Source organism: Sugiyamaella lignohabitans, chromosome B, assembly GCF_001640025.1.
Source record: "Sugiyamaella lignohabitans strain CBS 10342 chromosome B, complete sequence".
NCBI classification, from domain to species: domain Eukaryota; kingdom Fungi; phylum Ascomycota; class Dipodascomycetes; order Dipodascales; family Trichomonascaceae; genus Sugiyamaella; species Sugiyamaella lignohabitans.
The window spans coordinates 1026289-1047935 of record NC_031674.1 but is presented as its reverse complement, the minus strand read 5'-3'; the positions used below and the strand labels follow the sequence as shown (position 1 = coordinate 1047935).

General features: G+C 44.8%; 6 protein-coding genes across 6 annotated transcripts; 2 read left to right on the top strand and 4 right to left on the bottom strand.

Moving 5' to 3' along the window:
- Positions 1-304: 304 nt before the first annotated feature.
- SWI5 (DNA-binding transcription factor SWI5) lies at positions 305-1822 on the top strand (the record flags this gene model as incomplete). Its single annotated transcript, XM_018879281.1, has 1 exon — positions 305-1822. The coding sequence occupies one exon, from the start codon at positions 305-307 to the stop codon at positions 1820-1822; it is 1518 nt and encodes a 505-aa protein (XP_018737213.1).
- Positions 1823-2115: 293 nt separating this feature from the next.
- Positions 2116-8093, bottom strand: STT4 (1-phosphatidylinositol 4-kinase STT4; the record flags this gene model as incomplete). Its single annotated transcript, XM_018879280.1, has 2 exons — positions 2116-7737; positions 7887-8093. The coding sequence occupies 2 exons, from the start codon at positions 8091-8093 to the stop codon at positions 2116-2118; spliced, it is 5829 nt and encodes a 1942-aa protein (XP_018737212.1).
- A 393-nt stretch (positions 8094-8486) lies between these two features.
- On the bottom strand, positions 8487-9794 carry AWJ20_2341 (uncharacterized protein; the record flags this gene model as incomplete). Its single annotated transcript, XM_018879279.1, has 1 exon — positions 8487-9794. The coding sequence occupies one exon, from the start codon at positions 9792-9794 to the stop codon at positions 8487-8489; it is 1308 nt and encodes a 435-aa protein (XP_018737211.1).
- Positions 9795-13381: 3587 nt separating this feature from the next.
- mug73 (membrane transporter (predicted)) lies at positions 13382-14698 on the top strand (the record flags this gene model as incomplete). Its single annotated transcript, XM_018879278.1, has 1 exon — positions 13382-14698. One exon carries the CDS (start codon positions 13382-13384, stop codon positions 14696-14698), a length of 1317 nt encoding a protein of 438 aa, XP_018737210.1.
- Positions 14699-14929: 231 nt separating this feature from the next.
- Positions 14930-17242, bottom strand: CHA4 (Cha4p; the record flags this gene model as incomplete). The annotated part of the gene is made up of 1 exon (XM_018879276.1): positions 14930-17242. The coding sequence occupies one exon, from the start codon at positions 17240-17242 to the stop codon at positions 14930-14932; it is 2313 nt and encodes a 770-aa protein (XP_018737209.1).
- Positions 17243-18762: 1520 nt separating this feature from the next.
- On the bottom strand, positions 18763-20836 carry CDC33 (translation initiation factor eIF4E; the record flags this gene model as incomplete). Its single annotated transcript, XM_018879275.1, has 2 exons — positions 18763-20236; positions 20616-20836. 2 exons carry the CDS (start codon positions 20834-20836, stop codon positions 18763-18765), a joined length of 1695 nt encoding a protein of 564 aa, XP_018737208.1.
- Positions 20837-21647: the final 811 nt, after the last annotated feature.

Genomic DNA, 21647 nt, shown 5'->3' with positions numbered 1-21647 from the left:
AATTCACTTCGACTTGCTGGTCAAGCTCAAACTCTCTTAATTTCAATTCTTTGTCTTGTTCTTTCCTCCTGGTGAGTGTATTGAACAGATTTTTTCAATCTTCAATTTCAAATAAACAAAAAAAAAATTTAGTGCTGGTCACTAGGTAACATTTCTGGTTTTGAATCATATCCTACTGCTAATTTCTTGGTTTGGTTTGGTTTGGTTTGAAGTCGAAGTGTAACTTTTTTTTTTGTTCTTATTTTGCTACTATTCTTTCTTAAACCCCTCAATCCGCTGGCCGGTATTAAATAATAATTTCTTCATGGAACCTTCATTAGATTCACGCTGGGTAACCAACAATCGAAACTTATCGGAAGGTTATCAAGAACGTCCAATTCCACTTCCTCACGAAGATTTTGAACCCTATTTTTCACAATACGCAGAGTACGATTCTGTATTAGACGAGTCACTAGCATCGACTGTTCACGACCTAGCCATCCCGTCGGGTGCTCCCGCCTATAGCATGGAAGGACTTGGGTCCGGATATCCTCTGCCACCGTCATCTCCTCCTGTGCATCCCTCTCAACTTCAGTCACCCCAAAGAGCTCGTCATCAAGTCTCTATTAAACCATCTTCTCTCGCAAGGTATTCGAAGATGATGAATTATAACAATATTGCAATCACTCCTGCTGCTTTATCATCCGAAAATGCCTCTGCTCTACAGGCGTATGCCAACCAATTAAACCCCCAAGTTGTTTCTGCCATGAAAAACCTTGGTGCCAACTCTGAAGTATATCTCCATGAACCTGCTTCTAATAATGGGTCTCCTCCTTCTCTACCGCTGGCTTCTGCCTCTTCGCCAGGACCCGGACCAATGGTTTATACTTCATCCTCCGCTTCTCTATCAGCCTCTTCATTGAGTTCTTCTTACTATCAGAAGGGAAATGCCAGTAATAGCAATTTTACAGTGGCCTCGGACTCTTATCTCGATCCAAACGGGTTTCATTCTTCTCCTATGAAGAGACGCCCCTCTGCTTTGGGCGAAAGCGATTCTGAGGCTTACTTTTCCTCTTCCGAACACTCTCAATCTCCAAATATCGATACAAGTCCTGAGATGGCCTCTGGTGACCAGTTTTATACTGGTGCAACTCCGGGTCTTGCTAGCATGAACATTTTCTCTTCTATTGATATGGGTCCAGTAGACACTTCAGGCTCAATAGCTTGGCAACCCGTCATCACTGCTCCCAAGAACGAAATCTCTCAAGAAATCATCAAAATGCAACAATCCTCCGGTAAACAGTCTAACAGAAAATCTTGTCTACCGCCTGGCAAGGTGGACTCATACATGGCTGGTCCTAATCCAGAGGGCCTCTTTGAGTGCTTATTCCCCAACTGTGGAAAACTCTTCCGCAGAAGGTATAACGTCAGATCGCATATTCAGACTCACTTGTGTGACCGTCCTTATTCATGTGATTCCTGTGGAGCTTGTTTTGTTCGTCCACATGATCTACGGCGTCATGAAAAGTGCCATCAAGATGAACGTCCATACAAGTGCCCTTGTGGAAAAGGATTCACTAGACATGATGCCTTGCAACGTCATAGGATACGAATGATTTGTGTTGGTGGTATCGAGATTCCGGGAAAGCCCAAGAAGCCTCCAGGAAAGAGAGGTAGACCACGCAAAGTACAGTCGATGATGCAAATGCGCCCATCAAACAGTTCAGAAGACTCTGATGCTGACGATGGTATGGGAAGTCCTTTTAGCGATCAGGGTCTGGAATATATTGATCATGGCTCTGAAGCAATTGCTGTCAAGGACGAAATTATTTGGAGTAGGTAGTACTTACCTGTCTAGGGCTCTAGCGCTGCTGCATTTGTATTTTTATGTCGGTCCTTTCTGACTGTTAATGTTTTGGGTTATTTATTTGTCTCTGTAATTTTGATAGGTTTAATTTATTGAAGAGGCTAGTTCTTTAGTAATACAGTTATTTTAAAACGTGTTCACAATTAGCACCTAGCCCCTGGCTGTGAGTGCGGGAACCTTAGATCTAAAGAGAGGTCTGGCTAGACCCTTTCCACTGTGAGACAGATCCACTCGAAATTAGACAATAACATATATTTCTTATAAACTAACTAATATGGAATACCATTGGTGATTCTCTGGAACTCGTCGTAACCCTTAGTGTACATACTCTCCAAACTCTTCTTAATCAAGTGCTTGAAATGTAGTGCAGCTTCACGTTCTGACTTTTCCAAGGCGAAACGAGCACGAAGCCTTCTAATAGTAGCCTCGCCCTTGAAACACGGCAATCCACTATCCAACATAGGAAGTACAACCTGAATAATAGTTTCGGCATATGGACGACAGGCCAAAAATGCCTTGATAGTCAATTCCTCAAACCATCTATAAGCCTGAGTGTTTGTATTTCCTCCCATGACAGCCATCATTTCGGCAGTCAGCTTAAATGGAGCAGCCTCAAACTTTACACCACCTGGAACAATATCGAAACAGAAACCAAAATCAATATGTAAAATGTGGCCATCACTGTCATACATAAGATTTCCGTTGTGACGGTCCTTGAATTGGATCAAGTACGAGATAACAGAGTAAGCGGCCAAACTCTTGACAAAGTTGTTTCTTGCTCTCTGGAAATCAATGGAATCTTCACCACCATGCTTACTGGTGAAGTACTCGTACAATCCATTAACAGCCTCTCTACCAAGCATATCTCTTGAAATGGAGTTGGGAAGAACATCAATTACACCACATCCAGGAGCAGTAGCAGTGACACGATATGGGAAAACGTACAAATCCAATCCAGAAGCCTTAAAGATTGTTCTAAATACACTGATAATTTGAAGAGCCAATACGTCTTGACGACAGTCATCACCAACCTTGAAAATAGCACCTTGCCACACTTCGATATAGTTGGGTTCCTTTCTTGTCACTTCGCTAGCTGTGTCTGACTCAGCCTCTGAGTTGTCCTCGTTTAGATCGACAAGTTCTTTCTTGATCTTGAACTTGGCCAAGAATGGTGCTTTGGCATGACTCTGAAGAGGTCGTCCTGACTTACGGTCAATCGCAACTACCACACCATCAGGATTGGAAGGTAGATATACACCAACATCAAGCTTAATCTTAGCCATTTCTTCATCAATCTTGGCCTTCTTCTCGGCTTTTGACTTCTTGATGTAAGGCTTGAGCTTACCAGAGATGGATGTAACCTCGTTGAAGAAATTGAATTCCCTCTCGTAAAAACTCTTCTCTTCGGCATTAAATGAATCAGTCATCTTCTGAACCACTCTATCCAATGTAGGCTTCATATCATCAGGTACTTCCGAATCTTCATCCTTGTAGGAGTTGGCAAGAATGTTCCAAATGATTTGATGGGCAAACAGTTGACTGATCTTTGCAGTCTCCAAAATATAAGCCTCGATATAGCCACCAGTATCGTAACGCAGAGATTGCACAATCTGAGGGACGTAGAAAAACGTCAAATTCACATCATGACTTTCTAAGGATCTCATAGCATACTGGAGCATGTATGAATCAGCTCCCTTGGCAGGTAGGAAGAGGTTGATAGATTCAATAGGACTAACGGGAGTCCAGTATAAAATGTGTCTTCTAACATCGGCAGACAGAGGGCTCTTACCCAAAAAGTAGCTCAAAGCCTCAGGAACTGATATAACCTTGGCAGGGTCTTCACCAACCAGTTTCTCTAAGACAAGGACATTTGACGACTCTTTATATCTTTCGACAAGATAGACAGCCAAAACAGGGTCAATACTCCAAGCATCAAAAACATCACTATCCGAAATCGAAGCATTCTTGATCACTTGTTTTCCAAAACTCTCTCTGAAGCTAGTACCAACCTGCAGTGGATCCAACCAAGCAGACATCTTAGTAAGCTCATCATTCAAGAACATCAAAAGCAATTTGCGCTTCTTGGATAGTGCGGCAAAAGACTTTGGTACAGCAAGATTTGCTACCTTGAGTGTAACATCTTTGAGCAGTACAATATCAGCTCGTAATTTAAGCTTATTACCACCAAATGGCCATTGTATGGGCTGCGAAAACCATGTTAAAGCCGAAGTGATAATGAGATCCTTGAGATGCTCAGAGATTCTAGCTGAAAATCTAGAATGCACGTCCAATACTTCCAAGGCGAATTTTGTCAACTCAAATCTAATGGATCTTGCAAAAGGATGAAGACTCGCCTTTGAAAAGCCAGCCAATCCAACGGTCAGCAGTCGACTGAAGATACGGAGAAGGTGACGACTCTCATAAGTTGAGGCCTGGAATACACTTGACAGGAATCTCACAAGAATCATATGAACCGAAAGAGATCTCTGCGCAAGGTTGGCATCATGGTCAATTTCCGCTCTGTTGGATGGGGCATACTCCATACGAGAGAAATCAGGACGAGTGATATCATACTTGCGATTGAACAATCCCTTACCTTCCTTGACAGTCTTCTCCCACTCCTGCCCAACTTGAGCAATAATGGGCATTCTCAAAGAAGGCACTTCATTCATAATCCAGAGCCAAAGCGAAATTCCCATTTCAATATGTTTTTCAGTGAAGAATCGGAAGGGGATCTTAACGGCAAGTTGAGCAATGTATGGATTGGGCTTGGTTCCACGAAGAATAGTTGCAGCTTTAAACAAAAGATCACGCATCTCCGATAACGATACATGAGGGTGTTGACTTGACAAAAGACCCTCCATAGAGCTCTGAACTTCTTCAATATCTTTAGCAGAAAGGTATTGACCCTTAGGCTTATACTCAGTTCTCCAAATATATTGCGACAAGAATCCAGACGCAGTATCGGTAAAAACTCCTTGACTATCGAATTTAGCAATGGTAACAAGTTCGCCATCACCGCGAGAAATCGTTCCACCAACTTCTAAAGCAAAGGTACAGCCAAGAGCAACATGATTAAACGGTCTATAATCACCCATCTCCGTAAGATAACTAGTAAGCAAACTCTTCAAATCAAAGCTCATAGACGGGAGGACAATATCTATCCACTGGTGTGCACTCTTCAATAACCTCTGAAGACTCTGCTGACGATGTTCATAGGAATCAGATAATTCTAGAGTGATGTTTGTTCCAGGCGAAGTAAAGCTTGTTCTAGGTTCGTACTCATCAGTCTCAGCATCCAAGCAACTCGTCCAAAGCAAAGTCATCAAATCTAAAAGGGCAAATAAACTCTGGGGCTTACAAAGGGCAGATGGTATAGACCTAATAATGAGCTCAGCAGAAGCAAACGCATTATTTTGAACAGCAGAAACTCGATGACAACAGAGAATCAAAACCTTCTTCAATTGCTCAGCAACATGGTCAGCAGTAAACTCCATTTTACCACCCTTGATAATATTAGTGATGTAAATTTTTGTACTATCAGTAGCAATAGTAGACATGTATTTGCCAGTATCACCGGATCTAAAATCAGGGTCACCGAAATAATGAAGTACCTTTGAACAATCACCAGTATCGGCACGGATGGACTCGAGAAGCACTGCAGCCGACAAAAACATCAACTTGGGATACGACATGGATCTGACTTCAAAAGTATGCAGCGAGAACAAACTCTGCATAGTGTCCTTCTGATCGTTGACATTGTGGTGAGAAGAGCCTCGTCTGAGAACAGTGTTCAATTCAAGTTCACTTTCTACCATATTCGAAGATGCTTCAGACACTAAAGGAGGTGTACTTCTGGCAATGATCTCTAAATCAGACTTGTGCTGGGCCGTCCAACTAGACTTTTTCGAAAAGCCATGAACAACCATGTTAAACCAGGCGTTTCTGAAAAGTGAAATCATTTCCCAATTATTTGTTTCATAGGCGGGTTCATGTGACTTGGGCAATAAAGTAGCAAGAGGTGGTAATAAAGCTGCAATCTCCTTGGCGGTGGCAGAAATCTCACTATGCGAGCGATGGTGCTCATCAGCAGTTGAGTCACCCTTGCTGACAATCGAGGCCAAAAGATCAGCCAGATACTTTTCGAAGAGAGGATGCTTTCGAGTCAAAGACTTGGCAAGTCTACTTCTCGACTCAGAAATGGCTTCCACGATGTTAGAATTGTTGTTACGGAATGCCAAGCTTTCGGCAGTTGAAAATGCTCGGAGAATTACCTTGAACTCCTTTTCATTGACGTGGGGTGCCAGAAGAGCGAGTCCTCGAATGACTTCGGAGTCTACAGAGCTGTTAACAGTAGCATATTTCTGACTGAGAACAGTGGAAGTCAGGGTGGCAATCTGGCTATCTCCATAAGTAGCACCAATAGCGACAGCAGCAGTTATAATATTTCTTGTAGAAAGTGTCTGCAAACCATCGGAAGCCTGGCCATGACTAGTAGATCCTCGGGCATCAGACGATGTTTGAGCAAGAGTACTATAAGTGCCAGAGCGTTTAAGAGTTCCAAAAGCGGAGAGTTCAGAGTCTGGTGTAAGGAGGTTGATCAAGGTATAAATGACGCTGACAACATTATCTTGAGACAGCGGTCTTAGACCCTTGGTGAGAGTCTCAGCTAGGTTCCAAGCAACGTCGGATGTCATTGAAGGGTTCGATATAAAGTCAGGTAGACTGTTAGAGAGATAAGAACCAACAGATTCCAATTGGTAGCACAGATATGCACCCAGTTTGTAAATGTCAGTATAAAGAGGGTGGTTCAACAACAGACGCTCGTAATGAATAGAAGACTCCAAAAAGTCGGATACTCTAGCAGCAGGAATAATACCAAAGTAATTTGCAACTCCAATGGAACGCAGTGCTAGTGACTTGACTGAAAATGCCAGAGCCACCTTTTCAGGAGAAGCAAGTTCAATATAGTCTGCGCCGTCATCAAGCGACTGCACTTGAGCAACAGAAAAGTTACTGATTTCTGACAAGATGCTTCTGTTACTGTCATCCAAGACCAAAGATCCAACAGATGAGTTAGAATATGAGCCACCATTTCCATTGACTCCGTTGGTATTCTGAAAGTCTTTGGGAGAAGCATTCTTCTCAGCACGGTCTAACAAAATATCCAGCACTTCTGATTTCTTTCCAACAGTTGTCGATGAACTCTCATTTAAATGAGTGATCAAGATAGCCCTAGAAATCTCTTCCATCAGCGAGCTAAGATACCAGTTGACAAGCATGGCGCTTACATTTTCACCAGTTTGGCTGTAGAGAAAGAAACTCCGTAGCCACAAGGGCGACGTGCGTGACGAAAGAACAGCTAGTCCGTCTTCTTTAGCTGCGACCGACGAAACAGCCGTCTCAACTTTGAGCAAGAACGAGCTGTCAACAAAGGGCACAACCTTCTTAAGAATGCCAGTCTCAACAAATGATGCCGAAAGCTGGCCACTACGACTAATCAATCCTTCCAAGAATCCCTGGAACGAGAATGCCAACGCAAATAAACTGCCATAGTTCTCAGTAGCAGTGGTTGACGAAGATACGTCTCCATTGATAACTGACCACAGACCCCCCAATTTATCAATGTACTGGATGAGTAACTCATCGGCAGAAGCAGAGTAGCCAATAGCCTTTCCAAGATCAATGACAGCAATAGTCAACAACTTAGTCGCCAATTGCCACGGAGAAGGTTCGATTTTTCTCACGATAGGAGAATTACTGTACTTCTGGCTTGGAGCCTCGAGAAGATACGAGCCCAGCTGTCTCAATAACAACTCGGCCTGTTCACAGTTCTTGATCTCCGAAGCAGACTTTGAAAGTGCAATCAAACCTTCAAATTCCTGGCCCGACTGATACTGTTAGTTCTCTATCTTCGTCTTCACATCGAACAACTCGACTCGCACATGCTCTTTGCGTCGTTCTCATATCAGGGGCCGACTTTCCAACCCCAAGGTTTTCTGATCTCTTTACATAAATAAAAGACACTTCCTCTACTTACCATAGGCAGATTTGAATGGTCATTTGACAACTCATGAGAGCCAAGAGCACCTGAGAGTCGTTCAATCGCTTCTGTATCGTCCGATTTGGCGGCGTAACCAGCCAACTTCTCCAGAGCCTGGGCTCGAATTGAGCTGCGGTTCAATCTGACTCTGTTAGCACTCATTCTATATCCTACCAACCCATATTCATACCCTATAAACCCCATCTTCAATTTGAATATTCAGTTCAGTCGTTAGATAAACTCGGGACTTGACTTCGGTTTCGGTCGGTGGCACAAGTTGATATCACCGGAATATTAGGGTTGCCGATCACGTTTCACTGGTCCGAGGTGAGGATGCTGCGGAGTGTGGGGAAATCCTGAATCGGTGGGTGTGCGCCTCCGGCGGCTGGGGCGCTGCCCCAGACCCCGTAGCTCCTGCTTCGCAGGAGTTTGATTGGGACCGTCGACGGACCGACTCGAGCGGAGCGAGAGGAGCAGCGGGGTCTGGGGCAGCGCCCCAGCCGCCGGAGGCAGACCCTGACGTGTCTGGTGACAGGCGTCGAATGATCTCTTGTATATATAAATGCTAATATAGGAAATGCCATTTTAGAGATGTGATCATTCTTTATCAATAATAAGTTTTCGAACTGGTGGCAAGTAGTCGTCTTCGTAGTTGATGCCGTAGTTGGAGGATACGGCCTGGAGTTTACGGTAATTGGGCCCAGGGGTCACTTTGCCCACAACGACGGGAACTTTGTTTTCCACTCGGTCAGGGATGATTAATGGACGACCTAAGATGGCTTCCAAACCTTGGAATGCAAATGTTACAGCTTCTTTGGCGCCGCCAGGAATACCAGTGATAGAGAGGGGGAGGATTTTCAAGTTGGGAAACGACTGCTGGATATAGTTTACAATGTTTGGGTTATGAGCACCTCCTCCACAGAGGTAGAGCTCGTCGATTGGTGGCAAGCCAGCTCCAAACCGATTATAGTCATTGACAATAGCCTGTGCAGTAATTCTGGTTATAGTGGCTATAATGTCATATTTAGACAACCCTCTACGCAGGCCTTCTTCAATGAGACCAATAGAAACACCGTCCCCGAACAGCTCTCGACCGGTGGTTTTAGGCAGGGCTCTTTTAAAATATGATTCATTTTCAAGAAAGTTAGCGACCATTTCCTCGTCTGCCGTGCCCTTTTTGCCCCATTCACCATCAACATCATACTCCATTTGACCGTCTGTAAAGTGTCTCATAGCGGCATCAATGAAAATGTTACCAGGGCCATTGTCAAAATCGAAAATTTTGTCCAAACCACCAGCTGATTCGGGAGGGATGAAGCAAGAATTGGCAATACCGCCAATATTCTGACAAATTCTCATTTTAGTGGGATGTGCAAGTAACAGGCCGTCAAAAAATGCAATCATAGGTGCACCCTGTCGACCGACACTTTGCTCCGAGATACGGAAATCGCTCACCACTGTCTTTGAGAGTTTTTGTGCAATATATGCTCCTTCTGCCATGGTGAGAACCGATTTAGTTTGATCTGGACCTGGATTTGACACATACCAAATGGTTTGACCATGCGAAGCCACCAGATCAATTTCTGACTTCAAGTTGATGTCATGCTTCTTGCAGAAAGCAGTAGTAGCATCAGCAAATGTAATGCCGAGTTGTACATTCACCTGTGACAACTCCTCAGGAGAAGATTCGTTATCACGAATTAATCGAAGAACACGGTTCTTCAAATCGACTGGCATGGGCATCTCATCGTACAAAACCAGTTGTAAATGGAGCGGTGACGCCGGATCATCTTGTTTAAATCGACACAGAACAATATCAACCGAGTCCATGCTAGTGCCGGAGTTGAGTCCAATAACTGACAAGTTCAGAGGGTTTGCCATATTTTCAGGTAAACTAATGGTCATAATAGTGAGTGAGTGAATAGTGAGTAAACTGTCGCAAGAGAGTATAATGAGATAATGAGTGAAACGCGATCTGAATGAGCGGTCTATCTACAGTTGTACAAGTGAGATTAGAAATACCTAGGCTAAAGAAAGAGCCTGAAGGAAAAACAAAAATAAATAAAAGTTTTTTAACGAAATCAAAGGAGAGGTATCATGAAGTAAGTACAATCGAAGTGTCGCTAATATCACTACGTGGTGTAATGTCAATCAATGCAGCCTGTCAACTGTCAAAAGCAAGAGTCGAGATTGGGCAGATCGCAGAATATTCATGTGGTTTTGCCTTCCAATTTGTATAAATAAACAGAAGTATTATCCAACAGTCAGGTTTAATCCCTAAGATCAAATATCAATAGCTAGTTTTGTGAAGACGACACCCTTTTAAATCAACCACAGTATTATGCGCGGAGATATATCTCCAGCTTGCATGTAATAAATGCCCGTTAGGAGTTAGATGTAAGGGTATTATACCTGGTTAAGAATATGATGGCCGTTAGAAAGGGTCCACTGGTGACGGTCCCTGCGTCAACAGTTACTCGGATTTCCGTTATAATGGGTACTTCCGCTGAGCTTCTCGTTTACTTCACAAGTGACGTAAATATATCCCTGAATGGCACTGCGCCCCGCTTTTCACTATTTCCACGGCAGATCGACATGTCTCATCTAAACAGAGATGGAATAAAACCGTCCAAATATTGACTGGTTTTGATGTTTCTCTCATACCTTAGATTTCAATAATTAGCTGAGATAATACCATATTTTGCTCGGTATTCCGTCCATGACGACTGTGGTACTGTTGACAGTGCAGGGTTTTTACTGGCTGCACGTAAATTAGAGTTTCGGAGATAGTCTCCGTGAGTCCACACAAAACATGCGATACACAAAGTGAGGGCATTTAGTTAGAACTAGGCGGTACGAGAAGAGCGAGTTGGTTTTCCGACTGGTCTGATAAAGAGTGTTTTTCGAAATTATATGAATGATCCCAAATCCGATATTAGATGATGGTCCTGTCTCAGGGGATTGGATCTAGACGGTCACCAATGAAAGTCGAATAATAATTGGAAAGTCATAGGTCATAGCTGGAAGTGGATACGGAACTGGACAACGCTTCGAACAGACAGAACCATGACAAATATAACAATATACCAGCACAGCCTTGAAATATATACAATCTTCCCATTCACCCCTTAAATACCCTTGAATGTCTTCGAATACCGTTACGACCCTGAAAATACCATTTCTGAAAATTGCTGGAGCCGGAACAGTGTCAATTTCAAAAACTTGAGTTTAGTTTTATAATCCGGGCAATTGGGCCTCAAAACAACTGGTGATATGTTGTGCGGAAGGAACTACACTAAAATAGTGAGAGCTAAGCTTCCCATTGCTAACAGGTTTACTTCACGTTGTAGTAAATCACATTGTGGTGGGAGACATTGTCATCTGAGACAAATACCAATTGATCAGTACCAGTCATGTTTTTCATTCGAATCATTATAAGTCGAACCTAGAATTATTTTCAACCATCACTCGATAACGCAAGAGTGGCTACCAGAGTTGAGTGGGGGTCTATAACTGCCTCTCTCGGGTAGTATCGCTAGTAGGCTCGAGACCGACGCACGTTACCCCTAGCTGCTCCTCTTCTGTTCAATGCACGGCGCGATTTGAAATTCCAGTCTCTATGTAGTGGGGAACTAGCAGCATGTTTTAAACGTTGTAACACATGCTACACACTTATGGGGAACCGTTAAGGTGTTATTACGACCCCCAAAAATCCCACGATTGTCTAAACCCCAAATCCCACGCAGAGTCTATGGGCATTGTCTAAACCCCAAATCCCACATACTGTCTCCAGTGTAACGTCAGCACATGGTACATCCCCTGTCGTTATTACCTAGCGTTACAGACGAAATTATACTTGATTTTCTACATATCACAGCACATTTCATGCTTCGCCAATAGTGGGCATATCACAGCCCAAGCTGTCTTTCAATGCATATTATTACACATATCACATACCCCTCAACCAAGTTCAAGTTTATTCGATGCTACAGCTGATTTCGGTAATTTATGGTTCCGTTCCGTGCAACAATTAACTGTCGAACAAACTGACTGCCATGTAAAATTCACATTTGCCAGAATCTACTCATAGCTCCTCCTCAGTGATACGATACGAGACGATACTCGTTTCAAGAATCATTTTTACCAGCTCAAAACACGAGTAATCTCCTGCAAAGCAGGAGCCAAGGGGTTTGGGGCAGGGCCCCAGCAATCAGATGCATCGACAAGGGAGCCGATAACTGGCAAGTTACATTGTGTAACGGGACATATGCATCGAAAGAGGGCCGTCCGCCATAGAACGCTGCCCGTTATCGGTAACGATTGTCTTCGGGAGGAACAAGTGCAGAAGTGCCCAAATGCAGATATCAATCTTACTCGTATGCCAGTAGCTCCAAAGAAGGACAGCGGCAGAGTCAATTGTAGACTAACTAGTGAATAGAGTTTGCAAGATTGATTTAAATACACCTTGAAAACGAAAAATGGCCAGCAATCATTTCCGACCGGCCAAATGATTTACCGTGGCGGTTTGGCGCCTTAGATTCTGATTGTCAAGTGTGATTAGAGATGTCTCAGATGTAGATGAGGTGGAAATTCCCATCAGTGACGTGAATTTGTTCTTTTTATTTTGTTTTTGTTTATCAGCTCATCCTGCATTTTTTTTTGGTCCGCATAAAAAAATGGCCCAGTACTAGTTTATGTATATGCTATGTGACTACAAACGCATGTCAAAATACGGCGCTGGACTATTAGGCTTTGTTAATTTCACCAACTTCAAACCGATTCCCCAGTTGAGTTCTAGCCCATTTTTTGCCTATATAGTCGACAAACGATTTGATCTGCCCATTTTATTTCCAAGACGAGGAAGCGATTCTTGTCATGATACCAGGAACCGCTAGGATTTACTTGATAGCGTATTTTGGCCAAACAGCAGTAGCGGCCTTAATAAGGCCTGAACGCATATAAATCACTTGGCGAAAACCTAACGGCACTTGATAATCTGTTCATTTTCCAATTTCTCTTGAATCATTGGTCTCTTGGTGAAACTTGAGTGTCTAACTTGTACTCTACAATCATAGCCTCTGGTGGTTTTTTATTGCACTTGTCTTGCAACTGGTTTCATACTAATTATATACTATCAGAAACATTGGTTATACTGATTCCATTATTGGACATTCAATCTGTTGGACTTAGAAGACGAGAATAATTTACTAGTTGAGTTTTAAATTGGTCAATATTCTTGGCCTTTGCTAACACAGCCTCTCTGCTTGCTGTATTACTGGTTTTGTCAGTTGATTAAGCTACGGCACTCGTATTTTGCACCAACTTCATGATCCAGCCAAAACACCTCTAAACTCTTACCAACACTGTTAAAAATCTGCCTTTTTTGAACATTTACGATGTCGAAAGAAAGACGGTCTTTCATATATACGATATGGACCAGACCGCTGACTCAGATTCTGATCGTGGGAGCGGTTCTGTTTGCCCAACCCGGCATGTTTGATGCTCTATCAGGACTTGGTGCTGGTGGTCAAAGAGCAGCAAGTGTCTCGCTGACTGACGAAGCAAATGCTGCGTTGTATGCGTGTTTTGCTGTTGTAGGATTCTTTGGAGGATCCATTGTAAATACATTAGGCCCACGATACACCTTTTTCCTTGGCACTCTTGGGTATACGATATATATAGGATCTCTGTGGAGTCTTGACCGCAATGGTAATCGTGGATTTGTGGTAGCAGGAGGAGTTCTGTGCGGTATCTCAGCTGGTCTACTATGGAGTGTGCACGGAATGATCACTATGGCATATCCCGAAGAAAAAGACAAAGCAAAAGGGTTTGCAATTACCTGGTCTTTGCTGTCCATAGGAGCCACTCTCGGCGGTTTAATACCGTTGTTGCAGAACTTACATCGACCCGACGATTCAGGTGTAAACACTGGCACATATCTTGGTTTCTTAATTGTCATGTTAGTAGGTGTATGTGTCTCTTTGACACTCTGTGATCCAAAAGCAGTACGAAGAAAGTCGGGTCTGCCATTGGAGGATTTTAAACAAACGGATTTCCGTACTGAAATTATCGGAGTTTTTAAGCTTGTCACTGATAAGAAGATCATGATGCTGCTGCCAGCCTTTTTCGCCAGTAACTTTTTCTACTCATACCAGTTCGGTATGAATGCATTTTATTTCTCACTGCGAACGCGGTCTCTGAACTCATTAATATACTGGCTGACCCAGGTAATAGGCACATTTTTTATCGGTGCTGTTCTCGACAATCATCGAATGGGTCGAAGGAAACGGGGACTGCTTGGACTGGCCATTGTCTCAATATTTGTGCTTGGTACATGGGCAGGAGGAGTGGCTTTTCAAGTGACATTCACCCGTAAAACGGACCCACCTCCAAATGTCGACTGGACAAGCTCGAAATTTGGTGGTCCTTTTGTACTCTACTTCATGTATGGCATGTCGGATGCCATGTGGCAGTCGTGGTGCTACTGGATCATGGGCTCGCTCACCAATGAGACCTTCAGACTGGCCCGATACGCTGGTTTCTACAAAGGCATCCAATCCGCCGGATCAGCCATCTCATTCGGCATCGACGCTGCTGGCACTCCGTTCATGAACGAGGTCGTCGCGAACTTCATCCTCATGGGCTGCAGCATCCCTCTCATGGCATACGTGGCTTGTCAAACTGTCGAGACCAACTACGGCCTCGAATCCGAAATCTTCGACCCCACAGCACCTCTCCCCGTCACCAACTGCGACGAAGGCTCAGACGACGTCGACCAGGTGTCAACACACCATCCTCAGAAGGTCTAATTATTTAATTTATTTATTTATTTGCATTCGTGGCCACTCTGCCTCCGGCGGCTGGGGCTCCGCCCCAGACCCCACTGCTCCTCTCTCTTCGCTCGAGTCGGGCGTGCACGGTCCCTGAACTGCTGTGGTCCCAACTTAACGACTCGAGCGAAGCGAGAGGAGCAGCGGGGTCTGGGGCGGAGCCCCAGCCGCCGGAGGCAGACCGACAGATAGTAGTGCGTGATTAGTCTATTATACATTATTGCTCATGAGGAACTCGAATTCGGGAACGTTGTCGTAGTTGAGGAGGTCGACGGCCTCGAGGAAGTTGGGCGTGCCGATGGCGAAGGTGGGGAACAGCAGTTGGTCCGTGGCGTCGGTCTGGTGGCCGGCCTGTTGTGAGGTTGCTGTGAGACGGGCTTTGATTCCCTCGCCTACAGTATTGGCAGAGGTCCAGGATTCGCCGATTTCTTTGAGGAATTCGAGACACTCGTTGAGCTGTATCGCCAGCGCATCGTCGCCCGGTTTGGACAGCGATATCGTGGCCGCCGTGAAGCTGATGTATACTGACATGTTGGTCGCCAGTCGTAGTGTGTATCGAGCTTTAAACTGTTTGAGTCGTGCTACTATATTGGCAGCAGCGTCGAGACACTGCTCAAGAGCTGCTCCATGGTTCGGGCCAGGTGCAGATTGAGACTCTTTTACTTGCACAAATGGTCGGAACAGGAAGATTTTGGTAGCGTAATATAATGTGTATACCAGTAATACACTTGGATGTTCAGAACCTGGACCCCGCTTCATCTCAATTGGAAGGTTTTCTTCCCAGCTGGCAAGTTTGTGAAATATTTCCTTGACTTTTTCTTCGATCTTGAATGACCCATCCCGTTTGAGACTGCGTTTTGGCGAGTATAGACTCTTTTGTATATCTTCAATCACCTCAGAAAGCCGTAAAATACTGGTCAGTGTGTTTTGAGGGTAGAACGGTACGGGCGAGCCAACAATTCTTCTACCTATCGGAAGGTTTGTGGGACTGTTGAAGACTGGTCGCCATTCAGTGGGTTGCTCGTTGACTATAAATTCTGGCCGACTGACCGTCACATCAGACAAGTGGATAACCGAGGGACGACCCATGTACGTACTCCATCCCTGGTCAAATAAATAACAGCCCCAGAATGTAGCGTTCCGTACTATATAATCGTCATGAGTTAGGAACCCACATTCACAGAGACTCTTGCAATCCAGATGCAGGCCCAAGTCCACTGCCATTCGGAATGCCATACCTGAATACACCCATCCTACAGTGTCTCGTCCTATGCCTGCTTCGCGACTGGCTAGTAATAAGAGCCCTTGTATCGTGGTGACAGACCGCTTGAGCAGCTCTTGTTCAATCTGTGACCTGGCTTCGTTGAAAAACATATATCCAGCAGTACTGGGATCTGATGGATCTGATCTTAGTAGTTGCACATTGCTGAGTTGTGAAGCATGAGCCAGTACCGCGTTAAGAAGGAACTTGGAGTAGAATTTCCCTCCAGTTTGTAAGTCGCGCAAAAAGAGCTCGGCGTTAAAAATATTATAATAGGAATGCTGCCAGCAGAAATACAGGTCCAAAAGATGGTGTACTATCGGCGTTGGAATATCTACATTGTGTGCAGTATAAAAAGGACCAGACAAAGGTGGCAATGAATGGTAGTTATTGTCGCTCGAGGTAGATGATGGGGTATTGGATAAATTAGTGCCACTCTGAGCAGTAGGTGAGGTTGACATGACAGGTGATGTTGCCGATAAAGACATTCCCTGACTCTGGCTATCAGTTGGTCCATTTTTGTATTGTAAGAGCCGTTGATCTTGAAACTGCCTCGGCTCTTCTTCGTTCAATAAACTCTGAAGAGCCGACTTTTTATAATGCGTTCGTCCCGAAACTGTTAGAGACTGTTTGATTTCTGGCAGATTAGATGTTCCTCCAAAGAAATGAACCTGTCCCTCCTCATCTAGCGTTAGGTCGTTGTCTTCTTTCCAATTATTGTCGGGACCGTCATTAGACTCGCTAGTATTTGCAATACTTGATGCTTTGCCATATGTAGTATCGGCTCCTGATATACTTTCAGTTTTCACAGAAACATCAATACTAATGCCATTAGTAAGACCAGCAGCCGATCCAGACTGGATCTCGCGAATAGCGTCTTCACAGTCCTTACCACCATTTCTGATCCTCTTTATCAAGGCTTCAGCTGCTGATAGCTTTTCCATGAGCACTTTATTCTGACGAGAATGCCACGACCTCCTTCTATCGGCGTTGACATCATAAACACATTCATTAGGTCGTCCTGTATTCAAACACTGGCTACAAGCCGGTTTCCTGCCATCACATTTCGTTTTTCTTTTACGACAAGTACTACAAGCCAAGGAAATCACTGATCTCTTTTTAGGAGCTGTCGCAGTATCTGAACTTGTGTCTGCTGGTGGAGTAACAGTAGTCGAACTTCTTCCAGTCGGAATAATAGGTCCTGTTCCTGGTATCATCTGAGCTGCCGACAACGCCGGAGTGAATCTCGATATCGGATCCATCTTAAATTGGTACCGTCCAAAAAACCAAACTCTAACTTTTCACTAGATATCACGGGAAATAATAGTTTGTATCGAAGAACCAGCAACCAACTTTAGCCAGACTCAAATACACCAACAGTCAATTCGTGCCAGTTCAACCCAGTCCCTGCAAGTTCGTGCCAGTTCGTGCCAGTCCTAAATCCTCTTCTGTCTCGCTCGCTAATAGCAATAAGAACAAGATGAGTCCCACCTTTACAATCTGAAAATACCAGTTATGAAACTCCAGAAGTAGTATTCTTCAAAACACCAATTATCAAACAACCTCTAATAAAACCACAACTAATAAACCAGCTACCAATACCAGTTCGTTCAGTCGGTGAAATGAGAGAAGTAAGATCCAAAATATCTGCCCTTGACAAATGAATTTGCAGAAGAGCAGCAATAAAAACGACCAGATCTAATGAATAAAGATCAAGTCACAAAGATTCGAACCTCAGATACGAAAAAATCCAGACCCAGAGGTTGTCGAGTTCGTAAATATTCGACTCCTGGTCCTGTTAAGATCTACCTAATATAGGAGATTGATTGACGTGCAAGACGATCTTCTGTCAAGCTGGTGCGTGTGTCTAAGATGCACCGTCCTATCTTACTAAAAGCCGTGTGATAATGTCGATTTAAGGTGCGTAATGTTTCGCATGTTGTATCCGAAATTAACATCGGCCCTTTAGGAACATATGCACACCCAGCGTCGCTGTTGCTGACATAAGCGGATCCTTTGAGTGGACTGATCTGTACCTAATACTACCCATCGGTACTTATCAATGCATTTCTCGAGCCACTAGGGTGGTTATTACATTTAAAATTGCATTTTCGTGCATTGTCTAAGTTAGATTAGATACTAAACTTTATTTTTTTGTCCCCGATATCCGTCTGTCCGCCGACTACGACGTTAATCACACGGCAATGAGCCCATAAACCAAACGGCATCACTCATCAAACAATAACCTACAATGTTCTCTGATCTTCCTGAAAACCCCTTCTCCTCGTATTCTCGATCTTTTTGGGACTTTCACATGACAGTAACGCTCTGCCATCCAGGTCTAGACCCTGCCGCAGCTCCACACAATGCCACCTGTCACCCGCCCATTACCAACACTCGTACTTATCCCATTCACATTCAGACCCCCTATTACTCACACACGCGATACAACATTTCCACCCCCCATCCAGCGGACGCCGACCTGTTCATACCGAATTTGTCACGGGCCCTATCGAGCGACCTTAATCCAGATAGACGTGCATACATCGCCGATCGCTGCAGGGGGTCGTGGACCCTGCCTCCGACGGCTGGGGCTGCGCCCCAGACACCGCTGCTCCTCTTGCTGCGCTCGAGTCGTTGCGTGGGGGCCCCTGACTGCTCCCCGACGGTCCCAGCCATCTCCTGCGAAGCAGGAGCAACCAGGGTCTGGGGCGGAGCCCCAGCCGCCGGAGGCACGGGCCACCCCAGGATGTTTACAGGAGAAGAACGTGTTTCGTTTATATTACAGATCAACTGAAGTTGTGGACGCCGAGGCTGAGGAGTCGACAGTTTTGCCGACCGGGCCGTGGAAGCCCGTGGAGTGGTTGTTGTGGTGGCTGTGGTTGTGGTGGTAGTTGCCGTTGTGAGACTGGTGGTAATTGCTGTTGTTATTGTTGTTGTTGTTGTTGTTGTTGTTGAAGTGTCGGTGCTCGTGGTGACCGTTTTTGTTTGGGTAGTGGCTGGGGGACCCGCCAGTGGGTGTTTGTTGCTGGTGCTGTTGTTGTTTGAGCTGGTCGTAAGTGGCCTGTTTCTTGGCTCCCTCTTTGATGCTTTTGGTGTGCACTTTGTATTCGAGATAGACATCGTCGGAAAGGTTTAATGTGCGTTGGAGGGCCACTTTGATCTTGTTGACTACTTTCTTGTCGTTTCCAGACCGGTTCCATACAGACAGAATATCCTCATCACGACGCACACTGACAACGGCACCTACAATCTCGTCACCAAGCAGTTCCGACAGGTCCTCATTATCATCGACTTCTTCGTCCTCATTTGTTGTTTCACGCTTCTGATCATTATCTGCTGCTTTTTTATCGTCCACTGATCCAATTGTGTTTCCTACAATGGCCAGAATCAGGTTCTCCCAGCTCAACGCCGCCTTGTGTCGTGCTTGAACTTGTTTGTGGACGAAAGCACGTGTAGCAGCTACACTATTCTGGGTACTATCAGCTCCACTGGAAGAAGGAGCTCCGATAGGAGCCACACCAGTACCACTAGCAGAAGCTGTAGTGCCAGTCGGACCTGATCCTATCACGCCAGCAGATGCGACTGAACCCTCGCCAGCAGCAGCACCATCGTCTCTTCGTCGTTCTTTGGGTCTCTCGAGTCTGATGACCCATTTACCACCATTGACATTGACCTCGTCCTCCCACAGGGGCTTGACGCCTTTACGGAAAAGCTGGTATTCACTGGTGAATGGCAGTTTGTCAATTCGTCGCAGATGGCTGTATATATCCCAGAACTCCTCGACCGTGTCGAAACTACCAATTTGTCTTGTAGCATCCAGATAATTCGAGAAATTCTGGCCTGGTCCTCGATGCAGAAACCAGAATGTCCATGATGCTGGCAGGATATGTGATCCCAGTCGAGGTTTCACCACCCTCAATCCTTCTTCGTTAATCTCGTCGTCAACTGGCAGCTCGTCTGAAAGACTCTGGTTCTGACTATGATGATTATTGTGATTGTGACCTCCATTGCTGCTGCTATGGCCATTACTGTTATTATGTCCATGATTAGGTCCGTGACCATTGCCATGGCTGTGAATATGTCCCTGACCTAGTCCGTACACCTGACCCGAGTTTCTGTGACTATTGCCACTGCCGTTAGACTCGGTCTCATCTCCTTCTCTGCTCAAACTGGAATCATTGCCCTGTAAGAGTAGCGACTCGTTCGCACCTTGTTTCTTGACTCCGGCTGCCGCCAGGTATGTGGATTTCTCGCTGTCGGGGTTAGTTACTTAGGTCTGGGGGTGCTGCCTCCGGCGACTGTGACTCCGCCCCAGACCCCTCGGCTCCTCTCGCTTCGCTCGAGTCGGGCGTGGGGATTCTGGCAGCTGATTCTGTGGTGCCAGCAACGTGGATGGACTCGTTCGACAGCCCTGGGTTTTGACTTACTTCGTTCGGCGGCTCCAAATGGAATTCGACCCTTCTGACATTGCACACTAAGTTTATTTCTGTTCGTTTCTGTTTGGCTTCTCACTCGTTAAATCTGTCTGTGTCAAAAAATATATTCAAAAGTACTGTTAATGTTCACTATCAACTCTCAGATTCATTAGGATCCGATGTCCACCAATTTTTCAGACCGTTCGCGGCCTCTTACCCGGTCCCTGATAACCACATGACATTCGCCAAACCAGGCTCTGCCTCCGGCGGCTGGGGCTCCGCCCCAGACCCTGGTTGCTCCTCTCGCTTCGCTCGAGTCGATTCGTCCACGGTCCCAGCAATCTCCTGCGAAGCAGGAGCTACGGGGTCTGGGGCGGAGCCCCAGCCGCCGGAGGCAGGTGGACCCTTGCAGGTCCCTGCATGGATACGGTCGATCATAGGCTGAAACTTTATTTGGAAAAACCGGCTATATGCCAAAAATGAGAGGCATGGCTGTTCGGTGGCTTCATAATTGATCATTCGCTTCTTCGGGTGCTTATTATATACAAGAGTTTGATAGCGTTTAGACGTCGGCATCTGAAATGAGCAGTGAGTGTTCCTTCCAATTGATGTGAAAAATCACCCAAATTTTTTGCTTTCTCAGGAAATGATTATCCGAGGTTGAATGTTCGTTCTAGTCCTCTCTTCAGTCACAGAATAAGATGTTAATGGTAGAAAAAGACTCGGACTCAAATTACCAAGTTCAGGTGGTGGTAACATGAACTTCATAGTACATAGTACAGATAATTTCGATAAATAACAACTTAGGACAGTCTTTTATTTGAAATGATACTGAATCCAAATAGCCCATAATGAATTAGTGTTAAGCTCAGAAAATGAACCCAAGATGAAGTGCTGGAATATCCAATGTTGGTACAGGACATGACATGTTGGAGTACAAAAATGAAGTCTTGCAATGGAGAATGTCAAGTCCAGAAAATGAAAAAATTAAGTGTTTCTCCATGAAAAAGATATGGAATCTATTCACAATAAAATGAATGCTTGCAACAATGGCCATCCGAGACGATAGAATACACCAGTCCTCCTACCAGCGGTATATTTCTTCCATTATGAAAAGCCTTGCTGAACCAGGTACTCTCAGATGAGACATATTATTGATGAGACAATTGATAGAATTTCGACTTTTTAAAGATTCGGAAATGAAAATTGGATCAAATGATATCTAGATCATCGTTACAATAATATCGAG